This window comes from Myripristis murdjan, chromosome 20 (assembly GCF_902150065.1).
Source record: "Myripristis murdjan chromosome 20, fMyrMur1.1, whole genome shotgun sequence".
NCBI lineage: Eukaryota > Metazoa > Chordata > Actinopteri > Holocentriformes > Holocentridae > Myripristis > Myripristis murdjan.
In genome coordinates this window covers 28,714,264-28,737,873 of record NC_043999.1, presented here as the reverse complement: position 1 = coordinate 28,737,873, position 23,610 = coordinate 28,714,264, and the positions used below count along the sequence as shown (strand labels likewise).

At 40.3% G+C, this 23,610-nt stretch overlaps 1 protein-coding gene across 4 annotated transcripts in view; it reads left to right on the top strand.

The window, feature by feature from the left end:
• The window catches only part of LOC115378520 (putative ferric-chelate reductase 1), a 35,397-nt gene extending 14,600 nt beyond the window's left edge, over positions 1-20,797 (top strand). Inside the window, exons 8-18 of one of the 4 annotated variants that reach the window (XM_030078781.1) lie at positions 942-1,040; positions 1,939-2,086; positions 6,254-6,268; positions 6,351-6,464; positions 8,264-8,379; positions 8,856-8,942; positions 12,621-12,718; positions 12,882-12,940; positions 13,400-13,543; positions 15,507-15,574; positions 20,233-20,797. In XM_030078781.1, coding sequence (XP_029934641.1) covers positions 942-1,040; positions 1,939-2,086; positions 6,254-6,268; positions 6,351-6,464; positions 8,264-8,379; positions 8,856-8,942; positions 12,621-12,718; positions 12,882-12,940; positions 13,400-13,543; positions 15,507-15,574; positions 20,233-20,325 — 1,041 coding nt within the window. In that variant the 3' untranslated portion in view covers positions 20,326-20,797. The remainder of the gene's footprint in view (positions 1-941; positions 1,041-1,938; positions 2,087-6,253; positions 6,269-6,350; positions 6,465-8,263; positions 8,380-8,855; positions 8,943-12,620; positions 12,719-12,881; positions 12,941-13,399; positions 13,544-15,506; positions 15,575-20,232) is intronic. The other 3 variants (XM_030078782.1, XM_030078780.1, XM_030078783.1) reach the window with 3 other exon arrangements.
• The last annotated feature ends 2,813 nt before the right edge of the window (positions 20,798-23,610 follow it).

The window sequence follows — 23,610 nt, the reverse complement described above, 5'->3', positions numbered from 1 at the left end:
CAAATCCTACTCATTCTACCTTCAAGGAAATATATGTTTGGGGCACCGTGGTCGCTCACCAGATAACAGATAGCTCACCACTCACCAAGACCAAGTCCTGCTCACAGCATCCTTTGGTCAGCCAAGCTTATTAACCTGTGACTGATCTGTCCATGCATCACAGTGTATCCAGTATGTATTGTCAATGTCAATGTCAATGTCAGCTTTGTTTGTATAGCACATTTAAAACAGCCTGTGGCCTACCAAAGTCCTTTACAGTAAAGAAGCAGAAGCAATAAAAGCAATAGCAAGCAATAAAACAAAAAACAGAAAGACATGTAACATATAAAAGACATAAAGACAGCAACATAAAAACAAAACGAATATAGACCCAATAAAAGTAATTATACTCCGCCAAAAGCTAAAGTGAACAAGTGCGTCTTCAGTTGGGCTTAAAAAGTGGAGAGACTATTTGCAGTACGCACACTGAGAGGTAGTGCATTCCACAAAGTGGGAGCTGCAACCGCAAACGCTCGATCCCCTCTAGATTTTAAAAAAGAACGAGGCACGTCTAAGATGACTAGGTAGGTATTGCACAGCCATACCCCCAGCTGTGCTTTGACAATGAAGAGAATGCATCAAACTGACAAATATTGACAGATTTAGTATGTGCAACTTGTTTGAGGTGCACTGCCATTGGTCTGAGGGCTGATGTCCAAGGATGTCCTAAAATGTACACCAAACAAATAGTGCATCCAAGGTAGTGTCAAGTGGATGTTCTTTGTGTCAGCCACTCTTTTGAATTTAGGCTGACATATATTTTGATATATTTTATGCAAAAATCATGCATAGTGCAGCTGTAGTCATTCTACTCATGATACTGTTTGTTGTAGTGTGGTTCACATATAAGCTTCCTCCGCATCCAGATTTGAATGAATATTTTTGCGCTTGTGCATTTCTAGGGGAACGATGATGTCTACTTGTGTGTGAATGATGGACACAGAGGTACCATTAATGCTGCATATGTTTCTGGACGAACACACCCTGAGATGGCACCAGAGGTACCCCCGAAAACCAACACACACATGTGCGCGCACACACACACACACACACACACACACACACACACAGTCATGTTTCCATCACTTCAGAGGACATTATATTGACTTCCATTCATTTCTAATCCTAACTTTAACCCTAAACTACAGGCCTAATCCTACCTTACCTTAACATAACCCTACAATTTTCGCTAAGGGGACTTGCTTTTTGTCCCCATAAGGGAGGCGAGTCCCCACAACATCACTGTGTGAACAGATTTATGTCCCTACATTAGTAATATCTGGTACACAAATGCATACACACACATACACACACGCACACACACCTCTTATGGAAAGTCATTCATACTGTAGATGCTATGACTATATTAGTGGTCTTGTTAGCTCCCGATTCTTTTGTTGAAAGCCCAAGAACAGACCGGAGTCAGTCTTCAGTTTTCTGATGCAATATTTATTATGGTCACATATAAAGCAAGGCAGCGCTGGTCTCAGTGTGACAGAGCTCCCGCAGGATCTCAGTCAGAATGAGCCCCGATATCAGGAAATGATACACATTTATGTTCTTGGGCTTGGGCCTGCCCCGTACAGAGGTTGGACTTAAACGCAACCGAGAATAATTGTCCAGTTACCCGGACATGGACAGGCCAACCACTGTCCATGCCTAGTTCCCAGAATGTGTGATGCCAGTGTGTGAATGTTGACTGGGCATGTATCTAATGCAACAGACCTAAATAACAAGATAGAGAAAGTACATCTGGCTCCTGCTGTGTCTGTCCTTTGCTTAGCAGCCAAGCTGCCCTGAACTATGTAATACATTGGATAATGCAAGAAACATTGAACTATACGGCCAATTATAACAGTTGTACGGTTTAAAAGATGACGCTGACTTCTCTGCTGCCAGGGGGCTCTGCGGGACCAGGCTCTGCGGCTAGCCAATGGGGTCATCCAGTGTCGTTTCCGTAGAAATGTTCTCCTGCCCCAGATGGAGAACAGGTTTGATTTAAACCAGAGCTACTTCCTGTTTCTAGCGCATGGCAGAGCTCAGCATGGTAAGACAGCAGTAAGTCTATTAAAGTTCAAGAGACTAGGATGGTACTTTTTGACTTTGAGTACATTAGCAGTATTAATCAGCACTACACTGTCTGTGGCAGCTGATTCTGAGTTCATTCTTATGTGATAGATTAATCAGACCCCACACATGAATATGTATTATTCTAATACTTCTCATTGTCATAATATTTTTTTTTTATTATCTTTGGTTTCAGATTTCTTTCTCATTGTCTTTAAACTAGTAGTTTCAAAAGATATTGAGAGGAACACAGATCTTACCAGTCTTAATTTTGTTTACTAAGACTATGACTGAAAGTATTTGTCAGCGACACTCTCCAGGGCAATTTGCGATCATGAAGACTGCAAAGTACCTTGTCAAAGCAAAAGATCGAAAAAAATAACTCTTTCATCTTTGTCTTCCTCTCTCTCTCTTTTCCTCTCTTTCTCTCTCTCTCTCTCTCTCTTTCTTCCTTTGCTTTTACTGTATTTCTTTTGCCAACACTCACTCTTACATGTGCGTCTGTGGTCACATAGCAGCATTAAAAAACAAACAAACACTGCAGTCCATGGTTCGTACTGCTTGTTTTTGGTTACCTGCCAGCATGAAAGTATTTAATTCCATTGACTCATAGTACTGTAACTGATTAACTTTTCTTGTACCTTTTTAAGTATTTTCAATATCTTTTAAAGTTAGTCATTTTACTTTTCCTAGAGTACATTCTACTGAAGCACTAAACTACATGTTAAGTCACATATCAGCAAAGTACTTCTACTTGAGTAGCAGTTTTCTTGGTTGACATCTTGAGTCAGAAGTTTTTTTTTTTGTTTGTTTGTTTGTTTGTTTTTTTAAATCTGACTGATCATTCTTTTTGTGAGAATGCTAGTATATGTCATTCTGCTGTAAATAAACCATTGTTTTCCTCTTGCCTCTTCAATCACTTGTTGGAAAATGGTGACAGGAGTGTTTTTTTAAAGATTGTTTTTTGGCATTTCTTCTTTATTAGACAGTCAGAGTGGCGAGAGACAGGAAAGGCAGGGCAGAGAGAGATGACATGCAGCAGAGGATCTGGGCCAGATTCAAAGGCCACTGCACTTGAGCCTCAGGGCTCTAGTTTCGCAGACCTGGCGAGGCGCGGGCGCAGCGCAGCTGTGCTGCGCCACCTGGGTGTGGCCAAGTGGATTTTGCAAGTTTGGCACGCCGTGCGCCTTGGCGCATCTAGTGCGCCGTTCCTCCTACCGGCGCAAGGGAGGAGAGAAGGCGTGGTGTGGGTTTGACACAGCCGATTCACTTTAAACCAATCAAATGAGCCCCTGTCCTCGCCTTTAAAATGCGCTGCGCGAAGGCGTAGTGGTAGTCTACACATTTGACATGGACGAAGAGAGCAGCCGCATCACACACGCACTGAGGCCAGTCTTGGCTGCTGCAATGTTGCTGGAGCTACCTGCCATCCATCTGTCCACCCATCCATCTAACCACCCATCCATCCATCCATGCATCTATCCTTAAATTCCTGAGTCCCCTGTCTTTCCATTACCTGCCTGCCTCGCATCTCTTTTTTTCCAGCTCTGTCACCGTCTGTTAAAGTTATTGATTTTTACGAGCAAATAAAATTTTACTGTGAAGCCCCCATTTTTAATGAATGTTTTTACCTCAAAGGATAATCCTCGCCATATTCATATAAATAGCATACATGTTTGTTTTGCAACTTTCGACTCCATCACTTACTGATGCAACAACACACTAGAGATTAAAACAAAATCCGGTTCATGAAAGCTTTTACATTCGCTGTTCTAAACGCCCAGTGTCTGGCAAGGAACCGATGCATTTTACATTTTCGATTTGTGTGGAATCAGGGTTTCATTCATTCATTCATCTTCTAAACCGCTTATCCTCACTAGGGTCGCGGGGGGGTGCTGGAGCCTATCCCAGCGCTCATAGGGCGAAGGCAAGGAAACACCCTGGACAGGTCGCCAGTCCATCGCAGGGCAAATCAGGGATTCCGTTAGAAAAAATTGGCACCGGACAACGTGACCGGCAGGTTTTCAATTTACCGGACAAATGTTTGAAATTCCGGTCAAATATTATCTGAACTTACTGAGCTTAAAATTATATGCAGGCTATATAAGAATGATATCAAGACATGTCAATTTATAGCGTAATCTTTTTTATTGAAAAGCAGGCTGTAACAAATTAAATTAGTGCCGTCAGTTGACTCACGTGCGTAACGTCTAAAATAAATAAATAAATATTGCACAAGCCTGTGCTCTTTTAACATGAACGTTGCAAACAATTGCAACTACAATTTGCAAACAAAAAAACGGGCTCATATCATTTTAATAACGCGGCGTGCTGCCAACTTGAAATCAAATAGATGCAATAAAAACTTAATTCAGCAGCTGAATTAAAATCAAAAGTCTCAAGTGTCTCTCCGCAACTTGCAATGCGCATCAGTCTTGTGACCTTGTTCTGCCCCAGGCGACTTTGCTGCGCTGTTTTGATCCGGTTCTGCAGAAAAAAACCCTCTCTCTCCCTCTGGTGCACCGGAGACAGGGATCACGCAGTCTATTTTTTTTTTTAATTACAAATAAAATTACGTGGAAATTGACTGTTTTAATAAAATTCAAATTGTGAATATTTTCACCGGACATTTAAAAATTACCGGACTTTGGCAGATTTTACCAGTCATAGTCCGGTGATTACCGGATAACGAAAACCCAGAGTGGAATATTTAAATATATATGGAAGAAAAACTGTGTAGTTAACACGAGCAGCGCCAGACACCATGACTGGAAAAAAGACATCACCGTACTGGACACATTGTTTGACTGACAGGTGATCAGGTTGGGTTTCCATGACGCTGCCAAACGGTGCCAATCTCCTTTGATCTGACATCAGATGTGACGAGACAGTCGATATGGAGATACGTTTATGTGCTGACTGAGATAGTAGCATTGAATAGTGGTTTCTGTGGGTATTTATTGCATTGTTAATGTGCCTGACAATCTGGAAACCTGCCTGTGAGGTTGTGGTGATGTGTGCGCACTGCCCGCCTGTCAGCCAAACTTCCACTGCGCCAGCCACGCTGCGCCTTGCGCCGAAAGTAGACGTGGTTTCAGATGGCGAGCTTTTGGCGCACCTCGGCGAAGCCTTTTGGCACGAAACTGTCACTGCGCCAAGCTGAATCTGTCGACACCTCCCCCTGCTGCGCCGCCACTCCCATCTCGGCGCAGATCCGTCTGCGAAACTTGGAAACCGTTCGCCTCGCGCGTTGCGCTGGTCGAAACTAGCTCTGCGCAGGGTGCGCCTCACTGCGCCACCCTGCGCTGCGCCGGGAAACTAGAGCCCTCAGTCTTAGCTGGTATGCACTCACAGTGAGCCACCAGGGCACCCCATGGTACCAGGAAGTAATTTGAGCAGCACACAAAGAAGTGGATAGCAAACACAAATGTGATGGGGAAGGAAACCACCATAATGTTCAGAGAAGTTTTTACTGCAGCCTAAAAATACTCATCTTTCACAGCATTGCATGTAGATTTAAGCCTTTGTGTGTTTTTTTTTTTTGTGTGTGTGTGTGTGTGTGTTTGTATAAGCCTAAAACACTATGAAAGATGCATATTTTAAGGCTGTAATAAAACCCTCTCTGTACATTGCAGTGCTCTCGCACCCAGTCAGTTTTTAGGAATCAATTTGAATCTTTATTCCGTTCAAATCCCATTAGTTTCCACCAAGTGGTCAACGAGGCCAGCTAGTTAGATGAGTAAAAAATAAAAATCTTACATATAACATAAAAATTATACATAAAAAGATTTTTTTTTTTGGCATTTCTTTGACAGTCACAGCAGAGATAGACAGGAAAGGCAGGGGAGAGAGAGGGGATGACACGCAGCAAAGGACCTGAGGTCGGATTTGAACCCTGTTTTTTTTTTTTTTTTACAAGTCGTATTCTCTTTTGGGCTTGTGACACCTTAAAACAAACCAATGTATGCTCACCATCCCCCTGTCACAAGGCTGCATCTGCAGACTGGGTAGCAGCCCAGTTTCAGGTTGTTGAAAGAAAACAGATAAAAGAGTAAAATGTGAAAAAATAATCATTTTTTTTCTTCTTTTTTCCCCATGTCTTAATCATCTTGTGACCCCCTCAAAATGATCTCATGACCACCTGGAGGTCCTGACCCCCCAGGTGCTCGTAAGGGTATGAAGTTGAGAACCACTGTTTTATGCAGCTTTCCTGAATGATTCTGACAAAACGCTGTCCTCTGTAGGTTTGATCCACAGACACGAGCGCCAGCCACTGATCTCCACCAATCGCATAGTGATCAGTGGACCTCCAGAAGATCTGAGTGGCTCCCGCTCTCCCCTGCTCATCAAGTTCCATGGTTGGTTGGTTAACATGGTAAAAATCACACCCTGACTGATATACTGGTTTGCTGATCCATGAAATTAGTATTGGGATTTCATTTTAAGTGACATATTTTTGTCCACCTCTAATGCAGTAAGGTCTAGTGTATTTTGACGTTTTGCTTAATTTTATTTTTCTATTTAAAAAACTTACAAGAAAACTGCCAGGAAATGACCAGAAAAGGACCCCAAAATTATAAATATACTAGGCAAAAAAAGTTCTGCACCGCTTTTTCAATCTATAATTTCTCCCCTTTTTATACCCAATAGTGTTGTATCTTATACCGTTGTTAAGCCTCATCTGTCCTCTTTCCAATGAGATACAACTTGTAAGGATCCTGCATTTCTGGAATGAGTGACACCGGAAATTGTGTGGGAAGCGACCAATTTTTTTTGACAAAATCCCCTGCAATATTTTTTTAGTTGATCATTTCTCCCATTTAACAATACCGATTGGTGTTGTCTTTTATACCGTTAGAAAGCCTGATTAGTCCCCTTTTCAATGAGAAATAAATTGTAAGGATTGTCAATCGATTGGTATGACCAACATGGCTAACCCCCTTTTTGAGGGGAGCAAAATCCCATAAAATGTGTTTTCAGTTGATCTTTTCTCCCCTCTGATAAGACCAATTGGATTTGTGAGTTATACTGTTGGAATGCCAGTCTCCTTTACAATAGGGTATAACTGTAAGGATGAGGCAACACAGCTAAACAGGTGGGAAGCACAATATTTCATTCATTTTCTACTGGACCTTAGCAGCGTGTGGAACTTCCATTTGCAGCAGTAACAGCTTCACACCTCCTCCTCATGCTGATCAACTGAAAACACACTGAATGGGATTTTGCTCCCCTCAAAAAGAGGGGGAGGGGACATGGTTAGCCATGTTGGTCATACCAATCAATTTACAATCCTTACAATTTATTTCTCATTGAAAAGGGGACTAATCAGGCTTTCTAACGGTATAAAAGACAACACCAAACAGTATTGTTAAATGGGAGAAATGATCAACTAAAAAAATATTGCAGGGGATTTTGTCAAAAAAAAATTGGTCACTTCCCACACAATTACCGGTGTCACTCATTCCAGAAATGCAGGATCCTTACTTGGAAAGAGGACAAATGAGGCTTTACAACGGTATAAGATACAACACTACTGGGTATAAATAAAGGGGAGAAATTATAGATTGAAAAAGCGGTGCAGAACTTTTTTTGCCTAGTGTATATATTTAAAATTACCATTTAGACTACTTTATTTATCCTTAAAAAGGCAATTCACTTTCTCCATTTATTTACCATAAATTACCCCAAAACCTAAAAATCAACAAGTAAGAAAGAGAGAAAATGACCAAAAACAAGAATAAAAAGAAATATCAGGAATTTTGTTAAGATGGTGAAACAAAAGTCCTCCCACAGGCTCCTGGGTTTCAGAGGGTTAAAGATATTTTAAATTAGTTTGGTTAAGCACTGGTACTTTAGATTATAGTTAGATTTAAATTAATTATAATCATTATTATATAGTTTTCTTATAATTTTTGACTATTTTTTGGCTATTTTTCTTTTAATTATAGGTTAATCTTGCATTAATTTTGTCGTTTTTTAAAGTTTTTGCTAATTTTCTGAGAATGTTTTTGCATTTTTTATCTAACATTTTTCCTTTCTTTCTATTTTTTTCACTAATTTCATGGTTATTTTTGAGTCACATGAATATACTCAAGCTTCCTTTTTATATCTGGAAACTAATCTGTGTGTGTGTATGGGGCATGGTGTGTCCTTGCAGGTGTGTTAATGCTGACTGGCTGGATGTGGATGGTGAGCACAGCCGTCCTGTTCGCTCGACACTTCAAACACCTCTGCTCACACACATCGCTGCTCGGACACCAGATCTGGTTTCAGGTGAGAGGACGACCACCCTGTCACCCTGAAAAATAGAACGGATCTACTCTGACAGAGTGTTTTCCGCTATAAATGTAAATGTCATAATTTAATAATCCACATTTCCATATTAATAAATGTCTATTTTACTTCCTATTGAAATGCTGACTGAAATGCCGCATTAGTGATATTTAGTCATTTGCTTTTCTAAACACCTCGGTAGCTCTTTCCTGGGAAAAAGCTCGAGGCATTTGAAGTTTCTTGTACAGTGTGTTTTGTACTAATGGTTTTGCTAATTTTAATAATTTTCTTGTCATTGTTTTGCTGATTTTATGGTCATTTCCTTACTTTTTTGGCAGGGAAATTTTCTTCTCATTTTTTTCCCCAACATTTTGTTCCATTAATATTACAACAATTTTATGGTTATTTTCATGCATCAGCTGCGTTTTTTTTAAATTTTTTTTTAATCTTTATATCAAATCTAATGTTACCTGTAGGTGCATCGAACCATGATGGTATTGGCAGTGGGCCTTACTGCTGTGGCCTTCACACTGCCTTTCATATACAGGGGGGGATGGAGCAAGGTAAGTGTGTGTGTGTGTGTGTGTGTGTGTGTGTGTGTGTCTACTTTTCAGGCCCCCCATGTTTTTCCACCTGTCATCCCAACTGTCTCTCTGGCTCATTCTGTCTGTCCTTTCTTTGTCTGTCTGTCAGTCCAACACACACACACACACACACACACACACACACACGCACACACATCATGACTCAATCTGTCTTGATGGCTTGTTCTTGTTCTGTACAGTGTCACCGCATGTCACCCTGCTGAAACCAGTGCAGAGCAGCGGGGCTGTCAGTGTGGATGTGGTGTGAACATTTCCATCCCAGGTGGCAACGTTGCTGCTTTGGAGAAGGCTGATTCAGTGTGGAGCTGCTAGGGTTAGACGGCCTGTGAGACGAGGCCAGGGGAGCATGTCTTTATAATAGATGGAGTCTGTGCTAGATGTTCTTTTACCTGTTCAAATCCACCAGCAGGGGCTGAGCCTTTAGTACAAAAGGGAGGGGATGGATTTTTTTTTTTTTTTTAAATAAATTAACACATCACTTTATTTCACTCTCTTAACAAAATTCACTTTCTCCTAATTTTTGGCCATTTTTGGAATTCAATTTTAAATATATTGTATACCTATAATTATTATGAATAGTTTTCTTCAAAATTTTTGAAACGATTTTTGAAATAATTTTCGAGCACTGTTTTACAAAATTTCTCTACTTTTGGCGTAATTTTCTCATCATCCTCTGATCATTTTCTTGTAAGTTGTTGTTAATTTTGGGGCCATTTATTTTTAATTCACTCAAATCTTTTACCTATCTTTTTGACAGAAATCAAATGAATTTGCTGATGTTTCAAAGGGCTGTGGCTCATGACCAAGCTTTCCGCTACATTTTGAGGTGTAATGTGAATCTGTTTGGAAGTTATGCAGCTTGTTGTCAAAGGCCACAGCGACTGTCACACCTCATTTTAGCCAATCAGCATAATCAGACCCATGGCCCATGAACAAGCCTTCCATTAAAGTTTGGCATGTTACATGAAATCTGTTAGGAAGTTGTGTGCCTTTCTGTGATGTGCAACGCCATGCCCCCTTTTGATCAATCAGAATGAAAAGTTAATCAGCTCTTGGCCCATTGTTCCCCCTTGGATCAGTAAAGTATTTCAGATTCTGATTCTGATTACCTTTTCACAAATTCTTGTGCAAATTTCTTCATATCTTGATATCCTGCTAACAAACCAGCAGATGGAATTGGGTGAAAATATAACCCCATCCAACTCTGGCTGAGTCAATAAGAAATTCACATCTAGTTTCATACAAATTTGTGGGCTTGGAATAGGGTCTATCTTACTTTTTTATCCACATAGTCACAGTTGCTTTTTGCTGTCATGTGTTTAAAGATCCTTTTCGGGGAAAATATTCAGAAAGCTATAAAGAACATACAGTAACAGTTTTGCCAGACGGTAAGCTATTTCAAATCTTTAATGTTCAGTATCTAAGCGCTGCACTCTGTCCACAGAGAACCTTTTAATGCCAAACTCACTAATTAGCAGTATGTGTCAGCTTTTGAAGACCTGGGACAATCGCCACTTGTATATGTGAGATTTCAGAATAACATGAGGAGCATCAGTGACAAAAACTGCAAAATTGATGGGTTCTACTTATCACCAAAAAGACTCCAAATGCTAACTGTTAGCCTCCTGCCATTGAGGTTGAAGCCCTCCCCCCAGCAAATCTTCTTAAAAATAACTGCCTTGATCTGCTCAAAGGTTTAACATCACTTACCAACATCTGTTACCAACATCTGCTTGGCCTAACTTCTATGCAAGAAAATAGTTCCACCGTTGATAATTATTTATGGTTAACATTTTTATGCCATTTTGGGCTGTAAAAAATCTTGTACATATCATCAAACTCAAACTTTGTTTATTAATCAATTTCAGTAGATTAAGGTGGTTATTTTTGAGCATGTTGGCTGAAGGGAAGTCCACCTCAATGGCAGGAGGCTAACAGTTAGCATTTGGAGCATCCAGCCAGTATCCAGCACTCAGTAACAATGAGAGCAAGATAGCAGCACTACTGTCCTACACAACAGCCAGAGAAGAAGAGGAATTACATCACATTTTTACTATCCCTTTATAGTGTTGTATGCCAGTCATCCACTGAGAGTGAAGGTGGATGACAGCTCACGCTTCATGAGGTACTTCACATATTATCAAGTGTTTCCATTATTTTGTCCACCCTCTGTTGTGGTTTTGCAGTTTTTTGCCATTAGGTGTCTCTCTCTCTCTTTGAAATACAACCAAGACATGTTCATTGAATTTTAGTGCAAATCATTTTTAAGCTGCTATTCCAGCATGAGTAAGTGTTTATGTACGCAAGAGTCCAGTTGTATGAGATAGAACATCTCGTCTTTCTCTTTATCTCTACTCTCATGTACAATCACATTTCCTCTGACTTGGCTGTTACTGTCTATCTATGTGTGTATCTGTGACGGCAGCGTGACTCTGAGTCAGGAGTCCACACCTCCTGCTGTGTTGCCTCCTGTAGTCAACACAGCTCTTTATAGAGCCTTTTTATTCCTGTTACATTTGAAATAGCACTGCAGAGTTTATTATATCGATATAGATAGATACATATCTCTATCTATCTATCTATCTATCTATCTGTAGATATATCTATCTATCTATCTATATCAATGTCTATATCTATCTATATATATACATATATATATAAATATATATATGTGTGTGTATATATATATATGTATATATGTGTGTGTGTGTGTGTGTGTGTGTACATATACAAAATGGAACTGGGATATCTTGACATTTTCAAAGGTATGTGCTCTGTTGAGTGCTTTTTGCTAGTTCATTATCTGTTTAAAATTCCCTGGTCTCCCAGTGTCTGCATGCATCACTAATGCTGCTCATAGTGCTGTTGCTTTTCCAACCTGATAATGCTAGAGTCCAGACAATAACCTGTGTTCATCAAACTTACTTTTTTCCTGCCCATTTCATGTATCCTGTGTCTCCCTGCTGTTCAGATGTGTCTGTTTCAACATAAATTCACAGGTTAAAGGGAAACTTCACCCATTTTGAAAAAATGTGATATAACAGAGCTGTAATAATAAAATCATCTGTTAAAGGGATAGTCCACACATTTTGAAATATATGATGTTATTTTACTCCTCTCCCAGCTGTTGTGTAGGACAGTAGTGCTGCTATCCTGCTCTCATTGTTACTGAATGCTGGATACTGGCTGGATGCTCCAAATGCTAACTGGCAGCCTCCTGCCATTGAGGTGGACTTCCCCACAGCTAACATTCTGAAAAATAACCACCTTATGACACTCAAAGAAGGTGTAACATGTCTGTATAAGGGATTTTAAACCTTTGTTGCAGAGTTGCAAGTGCACATGGATCATAGTTTTGCTCAAATGATTGTAGTTTCTAACTGTATTTTACCTGTTATCTAGCTCTGTCTGCAGTGGTAATCACAGTTTTAGTAGCAGTAAAAATAGTGTTAGTCATAGTTGCAGTTGTTTTTCCAAAATTCAGAACAAACCCTGGTATTGTCTTTTAATTCCACTGCAGCTACATGCTGCCAGACAACATAGTTTAAAGCTAGCACTGCAGCTTCTCTTTCTCTTTTTATCTTCCTTGAGTTCTGCATAATTTGGTTGTGTGTCTTCACATTTTTTTTTTTTTAGCATGCAGGCTCCCATCCTTACATAGGCTGTGCTGTCATGGCTCTGTCCATCATTCAGCCAATTATGGCAGTGCTCAGACCAGCTCCACAGTCCCCCCGGTAAGACCTCGAACCAGATTTTAATAACTCCACAGCTCGCTCATCACTGTCTCCAATGAGTGAGAATTATGCTGATCTAGGCCTGTAAGAAGCAGTGCTGGGATTTTGAAATTCACCCAAGTCAGCTCAAGTCATGCCAAGCCTTGTTTCTGTCCCTCTGCAGGAGGATCTTCTTCAACTGGATGCATTTAATAGCGGGCACAACTGGCCAGCTGCTCGCTGGTAAGGAACAGCAGTGAGTTAGCAACAAACATTGAGCGAGGTTCATTCAGCAAAGCTTTCATGCATTTATTTATTAGTCATTGCCTTTAGCTATTCTCATGTCAGTTCATAACACTGGTGAAGTATACTAAATATTAATAATACTGCTACTAATTCGAATAATAATACTAATAATTTTAATTATCCATTTTTGTCATCATTATTATTGTTATTTTGTTGTTACTATTGTTATTATTATCCTGCATTTCTCTGGAGTATTTGGCATCCCATGTTTGCAATACTGCAATACTATAGCAGTAGTATTAACAATATTAGCAGTAGTAGTGGGAGCAGCAGTAGTAAATGTAGTAGTTTTGATGAAGAGTTTATGTGAGCTGTGGTCTGGCTACATGCTGCTTTTCCTCCCTGTCAAGAACAAAGTTGTGGTTGAAACCCTGATTTCTCTCCTCTCCCCCACAGCGGTGTGTATCTTCCTGGGTGTTGGTCAGCAGGCCCTGCTGCTGCCCAGCCCCTGGTGTCCGGCAGTGCTGACAGGATGGCTGCTGTGGATTGTGCTGGCAGACCTGCTGCTTCTGATCCACTCCCACAGACTCCAGACTGCAGGTACTGTGCTCTGCTGTAAGTTGGCCTGTGGCTGAGCTGCTCCAGGCCAAGCTTCACTTGGACCATACAGGGCCGAGCCATCGTTTTCCAAAGCCAGAGGGATGGAATGTTTGAGAGTTTCAACCTTTAAAAAAAAAAAAAAAAAAAAAATCTATATCTCTCTTATTTTTTTCCATTTCCTTTCTTATGAGGCATTTTGTGGTAATTTTATAGTAATTTAAGTTGAAATATACTGTGTATTTACAATAATTCTGAATAGTTTTTTTTTTTTTTTTTATAATGTTCCAGTATTGATTAACTAATTTTCTATAATTATGTGTCATTTCTTGATAATTTGCTTGTGTTTTTGAGATAAATCAAGTGAATTTGCTCAGGTTTCAAAGGGTTAAATGTTTGTGTGAGGGGCTTTCACAAGCGTCAAAAAAGAAAAGCAAAAGCTGCAAGAGGAATGAGGTAGGGGTTTAACTATTCAGTAAGCAGACTGTAACAATTTGTAGGTGGAATAAAGTACCGGGGACAGAGAGGACAGATTCCCCTGTGTCTGCCATTCTGCCATGTCAGTGGTTCTCAAACTTTCTTCAACAGCCTCTGAAAATGGGGTGACAGTGTAGACTGGCTTTAATTCCTAAAAGGTGAATGCCATATTTTTGTTTAACTTCTTAAATTAAGGCTGAAAGTCTGCACTTCAGTCACATCCTGATTACTCCACTTCAAATCCACTGTGGTGGTGTACAAGGGCAAAATTGTAAATATTGTGTCACTGTCCAAATACTTATGAACCTAACTGTATATGTTCATGTTTGGCAATAAAATAAAATTATATATATAAAAAAAAAGGGAGCCAAACAGAAACTAGTATGCCCCATTGTGAGACAGGGGGGATCTGAAGAGAAGTAGCACTGGTGGTATTTAAGTGTGCAAGGAAGGCAAAGGACGTCCAGGACAACTTATTGTGTTGTTTACAGCTGTCTTCACGTAAACTGGATAGTGTTTAAAAAGAGTTAGACACACACACACACACACACACACACACAGAAATCAAAGAAATCCAAACAGAAGAGAATCCTGTGTAGCGCACACTAACGCCCCTGGATGCAGATTTACAGAGCAGTGACTAATTTCTGAAATTAGATGAAGAATGATGAGAGTTGTGCTTGTGTAGTTGTGCTTAGAATTTGAATTGATTAAGAGAAAGCAAATTTCACTCCTGCTCTTTATATGCCATTTATATTAAAATGATGCATTTAGAATCAGCCTCAGTCTGCTTGCAGTGGATTGTACCATTTAGGATATATTAGAGAGAGATTGATTGATTGAGAGTAGAATGCTGAATTAGGAGTGCCCACATAGAAATCGTCAATATATGCCTTACAAATAAATTCTTTTTTTTTCCCCTTTTAACCTGACATAATATTTAATTTTCATGCCTGTTAGCTTTGGGTTACTTCTTAATGCCTGGAGTAAACATTTGCTACCAAGGCAATTATTTCTTTCTATTTCAATTAATGATGAGTGTTCCTGTTGCCACAAGCAAGAAAATCAATTGTTCTCCCTCCATCCATTATGACTTAGCCAAAAATAATTGTGGTGTGTATATGTGGGTTGTGATGTTTTAGTGGTTGTGTGTGTGTGTGTGAGTGTGTCTGTGTGTGTGTGTGTGTGTTCAGGGTGATGTGAAGGTGTGTGTTGATGTGTGTACACATGGGGGTGTATGTGAATGTGAATACTAAACAGCTTGAAAATGTCAGGCCTTTCTGCTGGTGTTTTACTGATCAACCTGAAGTGAACTTCAGAGAGGCACTTTTCCATTGTGTGACAATATAATACTTCTAACATCCTCTTCTTTCCCTGTCCAGGCATTACATTCCCATGTACTTAGATATCTACAAATGTATTTATCTGCTGCATTCATATTCTAGTCAACAAATTAATATTTGACTAAATATTCCATATATGTGCACAGGGCATGACAGCACTGAAGACAGACAGAGGATTGTGTCTCCTCAGTTAGAGAGTCAGCGGCATGGAGAGGTGAGCCACGCAGCCATGCTGTTTTTTCTTCTTTATAGTCCAAATTACTCTTAAAGGGATAGTTCAGCCATTTTGAAAAATGTGATATTATTTCACTTGCCCTCTAGCTGTTCTGTAGGACAGCAGTGGTGCTATCTTCCTCTCATTGTTACTGAGTGCTGGATACTGGCTGGATTCTCTAAATGAAATGAAATCCAACATTACTGTGGTGGGAAAATTTGTAGTATATTTTAAAACAGCAACAACCACAAAAAACAAGAATGGAATGTACATAAAAGGATTCTGTCACATACAAAAATTAAATCCCAGGGTGCTTTGGGATTGAAGAGGTCATTTTCCAATATCTGGTTTAGTTCAGTTCAAAAAAGGAACTGCACTGGTAGGACTTCCTATTTTCATTGTTGCCTTTGGCATGATGCATTCATTTTTCCAATGAATACAGCAACATGACATAACATAAATAGCCATGTTAATCCAATCACTTTACAAGTGTCTAAATGTACATACAGCTACTCAGTGCACACAGACAAGTTTTGCTCAAATGACTTTACAACTGCATATAGTCAGGTCCATAAGTATTTGGACAGTGACACAATATTTACACTACTCACAAAAAGTTAGAGATATTTGGCTTTTGGGTGAAATTTATGGAAAATATAAAAAGTTCATGCTACAGTGATATTATATCATGAAAGTAGGGCATTTAAGTAGAAGCATACACTGGTGATTTCCTCATCTCAAACAATTTCTTGAAACAAAAGCCAACAACAGTGGTGGGTATACCACAACAAAAAATGTCAGTGTCAATAATCATGTGCCCTTGAGCATCAATTACAGCTTGACAACGACGTCTCATGCTGTTCACAAGTCGAGTTATTGTCTGCTGAGGCATGGCATCCCACTCTTCTTGAAGGGCGGCCCTCAGGACATTGAGGTTCTGGGGTACAGAGCTCCGAGCCTCTACACGGCGACTCAGCTGATCCCATAGGTTTTCTATGGGATTCAGGTCTGAGAAAGTGCAGGCCACTCCATTTGAGGTACCCCAGTCTCCAGCAGCCGTTCCCTAATGATACGACCTCGATGAGCTGGAGCATTAAACACCTGATGTGAATTTTGCCGTTAAACTCCTTGTTAGAGAACAGCAACTTGTGCAAAAAGTACTGAAACATTGAACAGTTGGACATGTGCATTCAAAAGTTTACAGAAGGTCACATTAAGTTCACCTGTAAAGGTTATAATGCATTTTAGGTTCATCCTGAAATTTCACCCGAAAGCCGAATATCCCTAACTTTTTGTGAGTAGTGTATAATTTTGGCCTTGCACACCACCACAGTGGATTTGAAATGGAGTAATCAAGACATGATGGAAGTGCAGACTTTCAACTTTAATTTAAGGGGTTGAACAAAAACATGGCATTAAATGTTTAGGAATTAGTTGGGTTGAAGTCCGGGGACTGACTTGGCCAGTGAAGAATATTCCACCTCTTTGCTTTCAGTAACTCTTGGGTTGCTTTTGCATTGTGTTTTGGGTCATTGTCCATCTGCACTGTCAAGTGTCAAGTGTCATCCTATCCTTCAGGCCCAGGGTGTGTAGCCCAGTCCGGGAAACACCCCTGGGATGAGGAGAATTAATTACCTCCTATTTGTGCAATAACCCCCCCCACCCCCACCCCCCTCCGCCGCCCGCCCGCCCGCCCAGCAGCTACGTATGGACAATACATTTCTGTGCAATATCCCTTTATGGAGGTATGGTTTCTTCAGGCCCAGGGTGTGTAGCCCAGTCCGGGAAACACCCCTGGGATGAGGAGAATTAATTACCTCCTATTTGTGCAATAACCCCCCCCCCCCGCCCGCCCAGCAGCTACGTATGGACAATACATTTCTGTGCAATCTTCCACTGTTAACACTGTTTAGTCAGTTGTTTTCTTTTTCTGTTGTTTACATTCTGTTCTTATTGCACTCATTATTATTTACACTGGTTATTCAGTTGTTTACGCTGCTCAGTCCGTTGTTTACATTCTGTTTTTATCTAGTTATTCTCAATTGCACTCATTATTATTTATACTGGTTATTCAGTTGTTTACACTGTTTAGTCTGTTGTTGTACATTCTGTTTTATCTAGCTATTCTAAATTGCACTCATTACTATTTAGCTCCTGTTTTTTAGCACTAGTTATATAGACCATATCATACCAGTTATATAGACTATATTTATGTATAATATTTATAGTTATATATACCTAAACGGTCCCACAATTCCATCTCTGCTGTAATCCGGAAGCCAAGCAACGACATTTCGTTGCCAAAATCTCACTGCTGTGTTTATTTGTGCAATGACAATAAAAGAAGTCTAACCATCAGCTTTATGGCATTTGGCTGAATCTGAGCAGATAGTACAGCCCTATAAACATCAGAATTCATCCTGCTACTTCCATCAGCAGTCACATCATCAATAAACACTAGTGACAAAGCTCCATTGGCAGCCATACATGCCCATGCCGTAACACTGCCTGCACCATGTTTGACAGATGATGTGCTCTGCTTTGGGTCATGAGCTGCTCCTTTCATTTTCCACACTTTGCTCTTCCCATCACTCTGGTACAAGTTAATCTTCATTTCATCTGTCCAAAGAACCTTGTTCCAGAATTGGGCAGGCTTTTTAGATGTTTTTTGGAAAGTGTAATCTGGCCTTCCTGTTCTTGAGTGACACCAGTGGTTTGCACCTTGCTGTAGACCCTCTGTATTCTGTATTCTCTTGCTCACGTCTCTTGACTGTAGATTTAGACAGTGATACACCTGCCTCCTCAACAGTGTTTTTGACTTCCCTCGATCATGTGATTGGGTTTTTGTTCACCAGGGAAACAATTGTTCGGTCATCCACTTTAGATGTCTCCCATGGTCTTCTAGGACTTTTGGTGTTGCTGAGCTTACCAGTGCATTCCTTCTTTTTCAGGATATACCAAACAATTGATGTGGCTACTCCTAAAGTTGTTGCTATCTGTCTGATAGATTTTATCTGCTTTTTGAGCCTAACATTCATAATGGACCTGTTATAAAGAGGCAAAAGTTGTAGATGGCAGTGGTCTGTGAGGTCATTAAACACATCACCACAGGAGGATGGACAATTCTTTTCTCTAATGCTATTAGAGTTCTCATATTCTGCCCGAACCCGACGGGTCGGGCCTAAAATTTACGTGAATTGGGCGGGTCGGGTCGGGCTTCAGATTCTGTTGGGGATTTTTTTTTTTTTTTTTTAAATAAAAAAATAGAATTATGTGTTCTGTTATTGATTATGACGTTTCATTTTTATGTGACTGGTGGAGAGAGTGAGAGACTGGATTGGATTTGGAGGCTAAACTTTCAGTGACAGACAGACAACCAGCTGTGCGAGCGCAGCGCAAACAAGTGAGAGAGAGTTGCAGCAGTATCCCGCTGTGCTGGCAGACTCGGCAGCAGGGACGGTTTTTGCTATGGGCAGTGCAACTGCCCAGGGCGCAATCTACTTGGGGGCGCACGAGAAAAAAAAATCGCCAGTTTTCTAGACTACCGTATTGACCCGCACATGCCACGGCACCATCAGTCGGCATCAGGCGGGCCGGCCACGGCACCATCAGTCGGCATCAAGCGGGCCAGCCGCGGCACCGTCCGATACCGCGCCCACCCGGTCAGGTCTGCCGGATCTGACAGGTGAGCTGCCTGATGCCGGCTGGTGCCACGGCCGGCTCGCCTGATGCCGACTGATGGTGCCGCCTGATGCTGACTGATGGTGCCGCCTGATGCTGACTGATGGTGCCGCCTGATGCCGACTGATGGTGCCCCGGTGCCGTGGCTGACCGGCGCTGCTAAATAATGGCGAATTTGGCGATTTTTTTTTTTTTTTTTTCAGGCTTTATCGGGCTGTCGGGCCTAAAGTTCGGCTAATTAGTCGGGTCGGGTCGGGCCTCGGGCTGGCCCAGTCGGGCCCGGTTCGGGTCGGGTCTTAATTTTCAGGCCCGATGAGAACTCTAAATGCTATCAATTTTTAAAATTTCTCCCTCATGTCTCACTCATTGACCGGTCTTGCTTGAACTGTTGGCTACACTGCCCCCTGTGGACAGACGAAATGAATGCAGAGAACGTATGTGTATTCAACGGTGCGTATAAATGAGTCTTAATGGTCAAGGGGCGATCACATTATGTTTGATTCATCCAAAAAAAAAAAAAAAAAAAAAAGTGCTTGCCGCAATGAAAATAGGCATAGTATAATAGAGAACTGGATGGTGAGAAACTGCCTCCTCCATGTTTGATTTTCAGCGCAGGGGTTTCTGAGGCTTCTATTGATCATGCATGCAAATTCGCTGGTCAACAAAATTTCTCTTCAAATGGATATAAATACTTTTTTTTACCAACTTTGCATGCATTTGACTTTAAATTATTGGAGCACAAACAAGTGTGACTGCACCCTTACCACTTGGAGCATCCAGCCAGTATCCAGCACTCAGTAACAATGAGAGGAAGAGAGCACCACTAACACCACTACTGCCCAACATAACAGCAAGGGATCAGTGAAATAATATCAGATTTTTCAAAATGTGTGGACTGTCCCTTTAACAGATGATTTTATTATTACAGCTCTCTGTGTCTGTCTTTAACAATTGCTCAATACAATGATTTTTTTCAGATTTCAACATTCAAGAAGATTGTGCTGGTGGTGTTCTTACTTGGAAATACAGGCTTCCAGGTTGCCCTGGTAAAAGCTATAACAAATGTATAATATTTCTTTTTGTCAAGTCATCATTTGTCACATATAACAGTATCTTGTAATATTTCAGTTCTGTTTATATAGTTGTATTACTCTTAACTTGGACAACAACTTGAACACTCTGATTTACTTATGACTTCCTTGAACACATTTTCACATCACTGCATCATTTTTACAATGTAAAGTTTCTCTGCAAACATTAAGTTTGTTTAGTTCAGACATAACATTTATTGGCTAAAATGCCATTTTTAATCCAACTAACCTACATCTTCTCAAAAACGAGTAATAATAAAATATTTACTGTTACAGTTGTTATAAGATCACTTCTTTTGTTTGTATTGCTGGTTGCATCTTTCATTACTTTCTGCAGGCAGACTGAGGTATCGGTGCTGTAGACAGGAATATTGTGGTTTATTTGTGGCAGGGACACTCGGTTGTAGGGTATACAATGTTCATGTAAACAGATTGACCTCAATAAGAATTTAAGTGGAGAATGGAGTGACATCAGCATTGCCTCATGGTTCCATAGTATATTACTCTTTAGTAATGTGAGTGGGATTTCACATGATTGTCTCTCAGTCTCTTTTCCAACTTACAGTATTATGTTTATAGAATCTCTCACAGTTGTTACTAGGTTCTTCTATGTCTGTAAGTGTTTTAAAGCTTTGAGTCAAAGCAGATGGTTGCTCACAGGTTGCTAAGAGCAACCTAGACACATGGTGCTAGCAGGATTCTGACTGTTGTCTCTTGCAACGGCAGCAGATTCCAGCATGCTCTAAACACTTTTCATTCTTAAAAATGTTGTTATATCAGCCAACAAAAATGACAGTATGACAGAGGTGTACGTTTTCTACATTGTGGTGAAATGCACAGTTGGGAAAAGATTACAGCATTAGGGTTCAGTTACTGATGCAGAAACTTAGCTGCCATAGTATATCTGCCAAAGTATTCAGCGATCAGTGTCTAAAGATCAAATAACCCAGTAACAATGTAGAGAGACATATATGCATCAGGAAAAAGCCTACAATGAGTGCAAACTGTGAAAGGGGCATTCATGTAAAAATTTAAATTCCCCATGTACGAATCACCAGTGGGATCATAAGGACACAGCTACATCAGAATTAGGTAAATTACGAGGTCCAGCCAATCAATTCTGAGGTCTAGCCAGATTCCTCCATGCATGTAAACATCTTGTTTCCAGACAACATGTTCCCAGACCCCATGAATCACACTGTAATCCTGTGGTATCCGGCCATGTCGCAGAGATGATTTACCAAAGTCAGAGCTTGTCCCACCTATGGGCTAAGGCCATTGGTCAATGGTAAACCAATCATTAGCAGTAGCAGTAGGTTAACTGATTGTGCCGTAAGGCATCGCCACAACATCACCAACTTTTAGACTGGCTAAGTGTTCGTCTTTTCAACGTATCGGTGTTGTAACACTTCCTGAGAACAGAAGAAATGGCCAAATTTAGCTTTACTGTTGGTGACATCACAACTCTTCACGGCAGCGGCCATGTTTGTTTACTTCTCACCATGAAGGCGTCATACAGTTTGTTGACCAACTAATCAGGCGTCTCGCACAGATTCCAATCAAATCTACCCTTGGGAATGTGAGCTTTTCTAGACCTCAGGAATCGCCATGTAATTAAAAAAAATTGGATGTGGCACTTATTAAGGGCTGGATCCAGGCTAAACATAGCCATTTTAACACGACAATGGATCTTTTTCTTTTTTTTTTTTTATCATAAAAGTGATAGTTTGGCTTCTTACAGTAGGTACTTATTGGTCTATGTTAGTGTAGTACATCCACCAAGTTTGGTCCATTAACTCCTTCCTGTCGTGACAATGAGAGCTTTACTGGGAGTGTACTGCAAGGTACAGACTGGAAAACAACAGGATTTGGGGAAGCAACACAAAGCTGAAAACTTGTGTCAGAGGATGCACAACAACACACATCTGTTTCGGTTTCACTCTCAACAGTCTTTTCAGTCCCCTGACTTCCAAAATGGTGGAACTGTTTTCAGCTGTAGCACTGGCACTGTGTCACCATGCAGTGGTGCTTTGCTCCCATATTCAGCAGGGTGACAGTGGCAGTGCTACAGCAGTAACCGCTTCTGCCATTTTGGAGGCAAGGAGACTAGAAAGAGCATTGAAAGTGAAACCAGAACAAATGTGTATTGTTGTGCATCCTTCACAGCAATGTTTCAACTTTGCGTGGCACTCAGAATTGTGTTGTTTTCCTGTCTGTATCTATTTCACTCATTTTGTAGCAGTACACTCCCAGTATAGCTCTCATTCTCACAACAGAGAAGGTTTTAATGGACCAAACTTGGTAGATGGATTACACTGGCATCAAGCAGCAAATACCACTATATGGGTAAGAATTCAAACTGTCTCTTTAAAACTTGACTGTGTCTTTTAAGTCTTTAAGCTGCTAAGCTTGTTTAATTGTGGTCAGTGAGACTCTGCAAGCACACTGATAGACTGAGGTGAAGTGAGGCTTACTCCCTCATTTTGCCTTTTTAGAGGCTGATAGCCATTTGCTTCATTTGCTTTATGTCATAGCTTAACAGCTACTGTTATATAATGCCCTTTTAACAAACACCATATTTTTGCCTTCATGCTTTTTGTCAGAGGGAGTTATATTGTCCAAATGCTTCATATCACATCATGAAATGTGAAATAAAACTTTGTCTTCAAACACATAAAGTCTGCCAGAATTATTCATATACATCTTTTATTGTTGCACTAATCTCTTAAACACTTGCATGAGGAATACAAAGAAAAAAGCCCCTCTATATTTTGCCATAAAGGGGGCAACAAAGCAAAGCCTCCTTCACAGCAGGGGATTTTCTGAGGATTTTTAAACATTAGCAAGCAAGTCTGGTGATTTATAAGCTGTACTGTAACAATGAAGCACACAAAACATAATGAAATGTAAAACAATGTAAAACAAGGTCAAAGTACCAAGCTCTTATTAGCTGCTTTTCAGAGTAGTTGGAAAATATCTAGGCTTGTAATTAATGATGAAACATTGCTTTGTTAAAATCAACCACTAAATATTTTATACTCAAGAATTTTCCTTCTTGAATTTTTTTTTTTTTTTTTTTTTTTTTTTTTTTTACAGAGCATAAGGGCATGGAACTGCAGTAAAGGGAAAAGTGCTTTGAAATGAATACTAGAAATGCCACTTAACATTGAAAAAGCCCAACATTTTTTCTTAATTTGTGAGTCTTAGAAAGGCATTTCTATAAAAAATAAAAACTTTAATTTGTAGGAATCAAATTTATTATTT